This window comes from Taurulus bubalis (assembly GCF_910589615.1).
Source record: "Taurulus bubalis genome assembly, chromosome: 4".
NCBI lineage: Eukaryota > Metazoa > Chordata > Actinopteri > Perciformes > Cottidae > Taurulus > Taurulus bubalis.
Window position 1 is genome coordinate 15,894,198 of NC_136592.1, and position 12,945 is coordinate 15,907,142.

At 41.5% G+C, this 12,945-nt stretch overlaps 1 protein-coding gene across 1 annotated transcript in view; it reads left to right on the forward strand.

Annotated features, from left to right (window-relative positions):
- furina (furin (paired basic amino acid cleaving enzyme) a) overlaps positions 1-12,945 on the forward strand; it is a gene marked incomplete at both ends in the record, with an annotated part of 63,237 nt that extends 50,292 nt beyond the window's left edge. The window contains 9 exons of the mRNA XM_079216539.1: positions 397-569; positions 1,783-1,995; positions 4,155-4,255; positions 5,101-5,204; positions 5,450-5,567; positions 9,536-9,715; positions 9,809-9,933; positions 10,767-10,889; positions 12,338-12,945. Coding sequence (XP_079072665.1) covers positions 397-569; positions 1,783-1,995; positions 4,155-4,255; positions 5,101-5,204; positions 5,450-5,567; positions 9,536-9,715; positions 9,809-9,933; positions 10,767-10,889; positions 12,338-12,945 — 1,745 coding nt within the window. The remainder of the gene's footprint in view (positions 1-396; positions 570-1,782; positions 1,996-4,154; positions 4,256-5,100; positions 5,205-5,449; positions 5,568-9,535; positions 9,716-9,808; positions 9,934-10,766; positions 10,890-12,337) is intronic.

Here is a 12,945-nt window from a genome sequence, read left to right on the forward strand (position 1 = left end):
GAAAGTACTCAACTGATTAAGCAGTGCGCTCCTATGATATTGTTGCACTCATAATAGACTTGATTTCGAAGAAGAAGAAAAAAAGCTCAAGATGCAACAGATTCAGGTACTGTGTATTGTGTTTTTTTATACCCCACTTTATTCTCTCGTTACTTAATGTGCCACTTGACTGACGATAATTCGGTCTGAGATCAGAGTGTGCTTGTAATGGATAATGTAGCCTTGGGCCACTATCAATTCACTTCACATCACTTTGGTTCTTTGTTTATTTGGTATACAATTTGTCAACTTTTACTCATCACAAAAATAGTATACATGCACTAAGAAACCCTTTTCTGTTTTGTCATTTTGTCATCTGGTGTGTGCCTGTATGTGCTTGTGTGCATGTGGATACAGGTGTTCGTATGCTGGATGGTGAGGTGACTGACATGGTGGAGGCCCAGTCCCTCAGTCTGAATCCCCAACACATCGACGTCTACAGCGCCAGCTGGGGCCCAGAGGATGACGGCAAAACTGTTGACGGGCCTGCCAAACTCGCCAAAGAAGCCTTTCTGCGTGGAGTGACAGAGGTGTGTGTGTTTGTGACTGTTTTGGTGGGACAGAAGTTATTTACTGCCTGTGTGTGACTTCCTTTCAGCAGTCAGTAATTGAACTGTTCAAGCATGAGAGAACACAAGCGGGAAGAACAAAGCAATTTTTGACCCTGACAATTATGAATGGAAGGGAATGTCCTCTAAAAGCCACCAGGGAGGAAAATCTTGGAAAAGTAATAGAAGCAGCACTGAAAGAAATGAAGTATGAAAAGTTTTCTTTGAATATTCATTGTTAGTTGAAGGGCACTTTTTAAACTGCCAGCTCATCTTTTATATCTCAGTTTTTTCGCTCAGTCGGCATGTGGTGTGAATTAGTGTTTAAAAGAAGAAATACAGTTAGTGGAGCTTTGAATAACATGGCAATGGCTTCCAAACAGAGATTTTAAGAGTGTAATTTTGAAAACGTTCTCAGTAAATAACACCATGGCAAACTAAATATTAACCAAAAAGTTAATATTTTAACCAAAAGGGAACACGGTGTGTAACCAGTCCTGTTGTTGATCGCTTTTTTAATGCTTTTTTAATGCTTTTACATACATACATGCATACATGCATGCATACATACATGCATACATACATGCATGCATACATGCATACATACATGCATGCATACATGCATACATACATACATACATACATACATACATACATACATACATACATACATACATACATACATACATACGAACAAGTCAACAGATTAATAAGCGCAGCAGTAGGATATAAGGCATGTGCCGTAAAGCTGATTGGGACCGCTGACACTGTCTACTAAGATAATTGCCACACTGACGGTGCTGTCAGATGGCGGTGTGGGTGGTGCGTATCTGGCTTTCGTCAATGCAGAGAGAGATAGTTTGAGTCAATACAGTAAAGCGACTCTTGGATGAAAATTGTTGCACTTCATAGGCTGAGAGGTTGAATGAATTATCACAATGAGCTGTTGTCTTATAGTGCCTTTTGTATTGCATTGCTGTCATGCAATGTATAGCTCTTTTTAATTTACTGAGTGACCACCCCGGCCTCTGGGATGTATGCTGCATTTTAATGGGACCATTTTGAAATGAGTCCAGAAACAAATTTGCCTTTCTATAATCGGGATTCCTATTAAAGATTGAATGAGTCTTTGTTGGTCCAATGAATGAATGAATGTGTTTTTTTTCTTTGTCTGAATGTGTTGTACATTCTCCAGGGTCGTAGGGGTTTGGGCTCCATCTTTGTATGGGCTTCTGGGAACGGAGGGCGGGAGAAGGACAGCTGTAACTGCGACGGCTACACCAACAGCATCTACACCCTGTCTATTAGCAGCTCCACCCAGAACGGCAACGTGCCCTGGTACAGCGAGGCTTGCTCCTCCACCCTTGCCACCACCTACAGCTCGGGGAATCTCAACGAGAAACAGATAGTGAGTTGTGGTTTTTTTCTCATTCTCCTTGTCTCATCCTGTCCCTCACATTACCTGAACTTCTGCTTCCATGTCTGTAGTAAAAAAGAACAAAACATTTATTCCAAGGTGAAGTTTACTTGAGCCACAGCTTCTTTATAGCTGCTGAAATGTTTAAGTGACAAACGCGTTATCCTTGAGGTTTAACAAACGTGTAAACCCATTTCCTTCCTCTTATTACATTAACAAAGCACATTTTATTTAAAGTTTTGAAACCTGCATTGTTTACATCAATATTTACTTGCTTTCAGTCTTCATCCTGCCTGCTTTTGGCGCCAAACAATATAAAAATGTCTCCTTGAGGAATTTTCTATAACGCAATGTCAAAAACAATTACAGCCAAACTGCGTTATGGCAAAAATATCTGTTAAATCAGCTGAAGCAAACTATCACGGAGAGAGCAAAACATGGGAAAACGTATCTCAGACTCAAACTAAGACAAAAGCACTTGTTAGAAAGTCAGACACATACCAGAAAACGAGAACAACTTTTAATTTGTCAAGTATACAATTCACAATTCACAAATAGGTGAACACAAATAGGCTTTACCGTTTTGCTTTACCATGTGGTTATTTCATTAAGAATATTGATTTATTGAATTACAAGAATGTTTAATCTCTTGAAATACATTTCCAAAGTTTCTAAATTCATTCTATATTTTTATTTATTTATCATTTACATGTTGTGCATACATAGTTGCAAGTAACAATTATCTTAATTATAGTTTAATCTGCCACTTATTTTCTTCATAAAGTGATTTCTTTGGGCTTTAAATTGTCAGAATATGTCTTGTTTTATCCGACCAACAGTCCAAAATCCAGAGATGCGGCTTGCTATATTACAGGAAAGCAGAAAGTATTCACATTTGAAAAGCTGGAACCACTGCTTTTTGGTCTTGAATAAATAACTTAATTGATTATTAAAATAGTTTCAGATTACTGTTTATCTAATAGGACGTAGTGATTAATTTAATTATTATTTCAGCTCCATACATACAGCACATTCTGCAGCTTTATCCTGAACCTGCTGTCTGAACCTCACCTTGACTACTTCATTCTGTCCTCCGTTACTTTTTCTTCTCCATTCATTAGGTCTTGGACCATTAAAATGATTATGAATTGTGAACGGCTGAAACTTCGTCTGGCAATCTGTTGCTGCTTAAAATTCTTGTCACAAACACAAAATCACACACGCACAGTCTTTCTTTTTCTAGCACACAGTCTAGCAGCCAGGCCAACTGGACGGACAGCTTATGACATCTCCATGACATGTGGCTGGTCTCTTAATGCCTCAGTGTTGAACCCGATTAATTGTGCTGTCACTCATGAACCCGGGAATGAAGAGATGGAGTAGAAAAAAGAAAGTGGGACCTCTGGGGTTCTGTTTAGGGTTTTTTCACTTACATTATCCTTCTCTCTCAATTTTAAAGAAAGGGAGATACGGGAAGCTCCTGAATGCATAATTAGAACATTAAAGTTAATCCTGCCACTGCATTTATTAAAATATCAGGATCTGCATTGGCCAGCACAAGAAGCAGGTTTTTGACTCTAACTGCTTTTGTATCAGTTTTTTCAGTGACAGATTGACCTGCCTTGTAGGATTTTACCGTGGTGGATTGGGGGCTATAAAGCAGTTTTCTGTAACCTTTATCCTTCCCAAGATTGTTTTTGCTGAGTACAAACATGCTGGTTCTGCAACGCCTTGCTTTGTATTCATGCAGCTGCAGAAGTTCACATCTCACTGGTAGTTGTTGAGGGAGGTTGAGCATAAGTTATACGATTTCCCTGCTTTGATTTTTCCAGCTGGTCCAGGGAGCCTTTGCTCTTTAGTTCCTGCTTCTTTAACTGTTAGGCTATATCCACTGCCAGCAAATATGTATGAGATAGTAAGCCAGGAAGGCAAATTCACAGTTACTGTATGAGGGGACCAAGATTTTAATGTCTTGTGGATGTATTTTTCAATATTCAGACGTGCAAGTTTAGGATTTGTGATACATTCTGAGTATGGACCAGAGTTAAAAAACTGAATTGGAAGAATAACTTGGACCAAGAAAAAAAACTACACTTTTTTTTTTTTGTCGGAGCTGTCTATTTCAGCTTTACCATGTTCATCTTCCATAGGTGACTACAGACCTCAAATCAAAATGCACAGACTCCCACACAGGCACATCTGCCTCCGCCCCGCTGGCTGCTGGGATCATCGCTCTTGCCCTTGAGGCCAAGTAAGTGCTTCTCACCATTTTCCTGAGTTTCCCCAAGCCTTGCTATTCTCTTCAGCTTTGCAGTCTCATTCTAACCTTCACCATCTGCATATTTCCATGCCCTTTGTTGATTAAAATCATTGTAATACTGTGCATAAGAACAACTATAATTTATACAGAACAAACTTGTGATTAAACTGTGCTGTGATTATTCCAGAACAAAGATTGGTAATTTTCCGAAACTGCATTCGCACAAACATTTGAATTTAAGCCCCACTTATCAGTTTCTGGCATGTAGTTAGACGTTTTTCAATTGCAAATTGTAAAATAATGCTCTCCCTTTTCTGGCACAGATTTAACACTAAATCAGGCTTTAAATGCAGGTGCTGCTTGTTTATACATCCATTCTGCTCGATTATCCCTTTTTATGAATTACTTTTTAACCCCTCTGCCTGACAGACTTACAGTGCATTAACAACAACAGCACTAATGATTCTTGTCACGCAGCACTAATGGAGGGACAAACATGAACGTCAGAATAGTGCTTAAAATAAGTAATTAGTCTGATGGCAAGATAAAGTGGGACGATTGCAAAAAGATTATAGTTTTAAAGTTGAACCGAACTGTGACCTCCTGTAACTCCTTTCTGTCTATTCAAACCTGCATGGTGTCAGGCATCAAAATTAGTTAACATTACAGATTTAGTCTCGTTCAGGAACGTATGTGGCTGGTAATTCATTTTATTTATTCAGCTGTCCACCTGCAGGTTAAGACTGTAGGACGCATTGTCAGAGGCGTGTGTGTGTGTGTGTGTGTGTGTGTGTGTGTGCGTGTGTGCGTGTGTGTGCGTGCGTGTGTGCTTTCAGTAAAAATCTGACCTGGAGGGATATGCAACATCTGGTTGTACGAACTTCTGACCCTGCCCACCTGCTCACCAACGACTGGAGAACAAATGGGGTTGGGCGCCAAGGTACAGCAACTCTTCCTAAGTTCTCTTCGGCCATCTGCAGTTTGCAGATGCCTTTTGAGGCTCATTAGCATATTATGATTCGAATAAACCAAATTGTAACTACAGATGCAAGGCCCTGGAATCGGTTGTGTGAAAGCTTAAAATGTAGCTGTAACTCATCTGAAGTTGGAGCAGAGCGAAGACGCTGATCTCAACAGGCCAACATTCATGTGTCTGTTTCGTCTTTTCTCTCTTGGTCTCTGCAGTGAGCCATTCATATGGATACGGTCTACTTGATGCCAGTGCAATTGTAGCGCTGGCAGAAACATGGACCAATGTGAGGCCACAGCGGCAATGTGTGATCACCATGGTCAGTGAGCCAAGGTTAGTACATCACACACGCACACAAAAACACACTTACCGTTATCACTTCAGAAAAATCTAGTTCAATCTAATTAGCAGTAACTGTAGCTTGTTTTAATTAATTTGAATGCAACCCACACAGCTTAATCCTAAACTACATTTTAGATTAATGTTCAGTTGAAGGTGCCTCCGCTGCCTCACTTGAGTGAGGAGCAAACATTATTGTAATGCAGTTGCATTTACACTCGCACTCAGATTTATATCGGCTAACAACCTAACCGTTACCCACAAACCAGAGTCTGTTTTTGTCAAAACCAAAATCTTTACCCACTTTACTCTCAGATGGTTTGTGTCATGATTGTCTGCTCACTCTGCTAACTGGGTTTCTCCATATTGTGTTAGCAAAGAGAAGAGCAATAGCCTGGTTTATTGATAGAGCAGCTGCAGTCAGATTGACTGTGTATTTTAGGAACGCTCCCTGCTGCAACAGCGCTGATTATTACAGGTTCAATATTTTTAAAAATTGGACATTCAGACAGAAGTTTGGATTTCAAATCAAAAGTGTTAGCCCTAACATAGACTATATGATTTATATTTTTTATCTACAGGGGCACTGCACTGATTTTACATACACAGAGATTTACTCGGCATGTCGAGCACTATTTAGCACTTAAAATCAGCTTGTCATCTTTGGCGATGGAGGAAGCTTTCTAAACTTTGGAATAGTAACCAGGATATCTCCTAACTGTCGCAATCGGTCTCTTCTGAGTCCAAAGTGTTGGAAGTGCAATACCAAATCACTGGAATACCCATTGCAAGAGCCTTTGCTGGCATACAGGAGTGTCCTGGCTAGGATTGTAGCAGCAGCATATAGAGCACAGAGCTAAATAACCTTTAATATGTATGATAACACTGACAAGATATGAAAGGATGAATGTGAATCAATAATAAATACTTTTCTGATCAAATAGTAGTCAATATACCATTACAAGAAATAGCAGAACAGAATAAAAACACTGCTGTTGTTTCCATTATTTTGACGTAAACTCAGTGTGGGATTAAGTGGCATGATAACAACTTAAGTGTCAGTGAGCGATAAGAGACGCACTGGTCCATAACAGAACGCAGGTGATTGTGCATAATGAGCTGTAATGCTTTGCTGCAGTGACTTATGTTGTGTCTTCATCTGTTCAGGGCATCCGTTGAAATCATCTGTCGGCTTGACAGGGAGCATTTAAGAGAGAAATATTAATTTGTCAATTCATGTGTTGCTTTGCCTGTTAACTGTAAATATCTCCTTTGCCATTTCATTCCTTATTTTTCTGGTGTCACAGTCTAGACATAGCCTGACATCTCCTCTTCATTATGCACTCACTGTCACTTCACTCGCGGGGTTAGAGGTTTCTCTCTCTTTCACTGCAGCTATGAGATGCTCAGAGCAGATGGTTTGAGCGTCTGGGAGACGCAGTCAAGGCACGTTATTCAATTTAGATTTTAGGTGTTTAGCGGGCTCACTTATCCAGAGTGACTTGAAATGAGTCTGCAGGTATGTGTTCAGGGTCTTTCTCAATTCTATACAGTGATTACATCTTATGGAATCAGAGCAGCTTAATAAGCGCACATTTCAGCACTGAGCAATTCGCAACCACACGACCTGTCAAATGACCACAAGCCTGCGTTAGCCATAGGGGATTCAAAGAGATGACAGCAAATGCATCAATATATATACACGGTTGATATTTATTCAATATCCTTTATAATGGCTGGACTTTGGGAACATTTTAATGATGGTGTTTTACCAGTCAGTTTAGTTGAACTTAAAGGATCTTTGTTGAACTTCAATAAGGGGAGGTTATGACTGGTTCACTGGTTATGACTGATAATGATATATATGAAAAATAAAAGTATCAAAGGTGTTTAGTCATTTCTCAGCAGGTACAACATTTAAAGAAAAATGCTAATGCAGTGCTTAACAATAATTATAGGCCTATTAAATTGACATGGTGTCATTTTTCCTAAAGGTAGCCTATATAAACAATTTAATAACTTCATATTTAAATATGTCTGAAAGTTTCATCCTACCTGTGTCAGTTTGGACTATTTCATAGCCACTCATGTTTGACCGTTAGGCAGACCTTTTTCTGGGGCACCTGCTCTGCCTTTCTTTTCGCCATGGTAGCCTATAGCTGCTGGAGCAGGGCCCGCCAAGAGGAGCCTAAACAGCGCCGGCCCGAGCTCATGTGGCGCTCTGGGCGAGCTTCACTCCTGGCGCCCGGAGGAGGACAGCGGGGGTGGGGGAGTGCTAACGGAGGCAGAGCGCTAGCAGAGGTACAGAGAGCGCGTGTCGCGAAACGGGACGCTGATTGGCCAAGAAGACTCGACACGTCACATCAAAGATCTTATTATTGTGAAGATGGCTCACTCGGCCGCGCACGCGCACAGCTTAGAGGGAACACTGATTATGACTATACTCATAATTCCTTTTGCCATTTACCTGTGCAATGTTTAGTTGATTAATGGATAACTTAAGTTAAGTGTTCTTCTGTGTCCAGATTTCTTTATAGATTTCAGATTGGCAGAGGTTTGCAGGTCATTGATTTAATTTGTATCGGTTAGCCTAACCTAGAGTTTACATTTGTAAAGCTGGATTGGACCTTAATTAAAGCATGACGTCTCTGCAGGAAAGCTCCTGAAAGCGTGCGTGTGTGTTCTGAAAGGGGATTTAGCTAATTTAATGCAAATTATCACCAACATTTAGTATTGCTGCAAACTGGAGTATTACGAGAATTGGAAGCTCTGACAAATATTTTCAAAAAGTGATTTATGATCTAGAAACCATCAAATGGATAGCAATTCATCAGGTTTGGCTGCCTCCCAGAATATATTTTGGGTGGTCCTGTAAAGCTTTTTAATCATGTCTCTCCAGGATTATTGCTGTAAACGGATTTAATTTAAATATCAATTAAGAACACGTTTCCAATATGTGATAAGTATGATATTGGAAGAAAATATTGCATTGGACCAGATCTGCTGTGAGAAAAAAAATATTCTAGCAGAAGACGACTGTGAAATATTGATATTTTGGCTTGTGTTTTATTTTGATGAGACTGAACAGACATCTTGTGTTATTCTCCAGGCATCTTTTAATTTTCAGCCATAATGTTTACGACCATCACTGATGTTTACGACAAAAAGAGCCAAACTTGTCGCCTTTCTTTCTTGATCAAATGCTCGACAACAACACCACAAATGTAGCTTCTCCCAGACCTTAAATCACAGTGTGCCGCAGTGGTCAAATGACAATGATGAATCAACTTCAGCAGCCATTTGTATACATTTCCATTTCATTCTCATGTTTTTGTTTGTTTTGACCACCAAGAAACACCACAAAATACATGACCGAACATGGAAATGTCGAAATGCTGCATTGCTGCCAATTTGCATCACAATAATAATGTGGACATTCACTGTATGACGTTGTAGGCATCTACTGTAAAAAAAAAAAAAAGTGCTGTCAATTAACCTTTTGGATGTTTCCCGTGTGAGGCTGAGGCAAAGGTTAAAGGTGTTTATGTAGTCCTATAATGAATCCTGAAAAATGTATCAGACTGAACCTGGAGGGACCGTGACAGTTTAGTGAATCACCTCAGTCACTAAAACCTGTAGTCCTCCTCAGAATTGTTGTGGATGTGTGTAATCTCTCCAAAGCGGGGGAGTAAAGAGAGTAAGAGGTGGCCGCTTCACTCCCACAGAGCACACTGGTGCTACACGTTGTGAGACGCTAATCCTATTCAAGGCCACTAACTCTTCACCTTTTGCAGACTTTCACACTAACCCGGAGACCAGTGTAACACTCGCAGTTATCTGGAGTGTAGATTATTACAATCTCAGAACTAGCCAGTGATGATTTTAGCAGCACAGAACCCACAACTAACTTATACCGCTGTCTTCATGTGTCTTTTCCATACACCCTTTCTCATGTTTGACAGGAACATTGGCAGCCATCTATCGATCAACATGAGTGTGGACGCCTGCATCGGGACAGACAGTCACGTGACATCATTAGAGCACGTTCAGGCCCGGCTCACTCTGTCCTACAACCGCAGGGGAAACCTGGCGATCCACCTCGTTAGTCCTGCCGGCACACGATCCACTCTGCTCCACCCCAGGTACAAACACAAAAGTACACATACACACAGACAAAACAGTGCAGGTTGGTAAACACAAACTGTTTACACTGCCTACTCTTGATTTTCCTGCAGGACTCATGACTACTCATCGGAGGGTTTTAACGACTGGGCTTTCATGACCACCCATTCCTGGGATGAAAACCCCACCGGGGCGTGGACCCTGGAGATTGAGAATGTGGCTGGTGCCAGTGACTACGGTAAAGCAAGAAAGAGATTCAAGAAATTAACATTTTGCTGGATTTGCCTGCAAGTTTGTGTGTTCATAACTAGAATTTAGTGCTGTTTAGTTTATCTGTCTTTTTGGCCATATTTTAAATTGGGACAATAATGCAAAATAATGACTTATCATCATTGATTAAAGCCACTACCATTGCTGGAGTCTGAGCGGAAGGAGTTTCTGGTGAATCTGCCATTAGTTTTGTCTGCTTTCACCAGGGATTGTATTTGGACCAGATGAAAAGCAGGACGAATAACTGTGGAGAAAGAAAACAATATTCTCACTGATGGTCTCTTTTGCTCATTTACGTCATATATATGTAACTAGTTTTCTTATAGCAAGGAGCGTGATAAAGCAGTACAGAATATTTCACCCTTTCTGTTTGTGCTTGCATCCTGCAACAACCGTCTGTATCTATATCATCCACCCACAACACACTTTTCAGAAGCCAAGAAAACCAATCTCAATTTTTCTTTTTAACTAAAAAAGCTTTATAAACGCCTCACACCTCCCTCCTCAGCAAGAAGAGATTTACTAAAGTGGAACCTCTCACAAGTCTCCACACTTGACTGATTCTTCAGAGATGTGCACTTCATAACACTCATATTAGGCACAGAGTGACACCATGCTGTCTTTAAAAGGTAGCTCATTCCAAGGAGTCATTTATGCAGAAAATCCCAGGGTCTACAATGAGAAGAGGATACATTTACAAAATCTACCTTTGGGAGTGACTGAGCCCTTCTGTTTTTGACAGGCCTACTTTGTCTCTTGGTTAATTTTTTTTTTTTTTATCTCCTCTATCTCTCCACTTAGGCACTTTGACCCAGTTCATCCTGGTGCTGCATGGCACCGGCTCAGCGTCTTCCAGCTCCTCTGACGAAGCTCAGCCCGACAATGGCAACTGTAAGACCTTGGACCTGAGGCAGATATGCATCGGTAAGACTAGCATCTTGTCCACAGTTCCTCACAGGAAGTCACTGTCACACCAGCTGACAAGGGTTAGTGTAATTTAATGTTGAGTCATACTGAGATGTAGCATGTGAGGTGAACAGGATGAAATATTATCCCATGTGAGCTCAGCTGCCTCCGTTTGCATTGCATGCCTCTGTCAACTGTGGGCAGACTATTATCTCATTCAAACTTTTCCTGGAAACAAATAAAGATCTAACTCCTGATTAATCTCTATAAACAGATTATGCATTCACATGTAAAAATCTGTGGGCATCGGGACAAGATTTTATGAATCAGATTTTTTGACCGTTTTTTGTTTGGTCAATATTTATCATATTACAATCACGTTCAAACAGGCTTTGGTTGAATGCAGGTAAATTATCCTTGTGGATTGAGCGCAAAATGGGGAAGAACACATTTGCCCAAATGCGATATGGTAACCCACCTGCTATCACCTGACGATGATTATTATTGGTTTAAAATTATCTTGTAATCTGGCTACATGTGACACAATCTGGTCGTACACATAGTATCTCAAATCAAACCCCAGTCTTGTGTGTTGCAAATCGGACTGTAAACTATGAGCAGCACACAAACAAGCTTTGATCCACTGACCACACCGCAACTCCAGAATTAAGTCCCTTTCCTCCAGAGGCTTATCCATCGTTGGACCGATGGCTCATGGTTTCAGAGATTAACTTCTGATGAGATGAAATTGTATTTGACTGCAGGTTCTTTTTTAATAACCTCATTTAAATTAAATGGTGCACATATGGCTGTCTCCTACCGAATCCAAATATGGCGATAGGCAAGGTCTCCTACTACTGTGTATGTCCACCTACATATTGTCTGAACGGTGACAGTCTGACCCCTACAGGCTGTCAGAGGTACCTACATACCAGCAGAACCAATTATATGCAGTCATTACAGGGTGAACAGAGTTTAATTATCATACATTTTATTGTCATATGAGTATCATGTAGTAAACACTGCTTTCTGATTTTGGGATCATAACTACAGTTTACAAGTATATTACATGTTCTTCCTTCTGTTAGCGCTCACTCCTGTTTTCAGTTCTATTACCCCCAGCACCCAGTCTGTTAATTGCCATTACAGGCAATGGTCTGCATCTGGACCGCCTGCATACTGTGGAAATGCCTTTGTTGACTTTAACATTCTGCGCTCAGCATATAGATTGCGAATCTTCTTTCATCAGTTTTCTCAGTAAGCAAATTAGCTCTGTGAAAAGCAAAATTGCACTGAAACTTTGTCTCACATTTCCCGAGACAACCCTTGGATGGATGAATGAATATAGAAATGTCAGACGCGACGGGTTCCACCATGTTAACTGTGCCCTCTGAGCTGTCTGGGCAGGAATCCTGCTTCTCTGTTTTTGTTTTGTCTGACTAAGGAGGTGTTTCTCTGTGTTACAGAGTGCGACTCCGGCTACTACCTCTTTCAGCAGGGCTGTGTGAAGGAATGTCCTGCAGGCTTCTCAGTGGGCTCCCAGCCCCTCAACTACACCGTAGGAAACTTTATACCACCAGCCTCCGTCCCAGCCTGCCTGCCCTGTCCACCGCCCTGCCTGACCTGCAGCAGCCTCAGCCCTCGGGCCTGCCTGTCCTGCCCGCCTCACAGCTCCCTGGACCCCATCTCTGGCACCTGCCTGCACCTCAACCAGTACATGCGCGAGTCCCCTCGCAGCTCTTTGGTGAGCCAGGGGAACCCGGAGATGGAGCTCCAGCTCAGCTCCCGGCTGCCTATCACCATCGCCGTGCTCAGCTGCATGGCCATCATCGCCACCTTTGCTGGCACCTTCCTGCTGCTGCAGCTGCGCTCCGGCGCAATCATCAAGCTGCCCTCTCTGGAGGCTGGCGGCGGCCTCGGGGGAAGTTTCCGCCTCGGGGGAAATAGGGTGGTCTCGTACCGCGGCATCCCGACAGTGTGGGGGGATGATGGGGTAAATACAGACTCTGATAACGAAGAGTTTGACGTCCAAAATGAGAGGACTGCCTTTATCAAAACACAAAGTGCTCTTTAA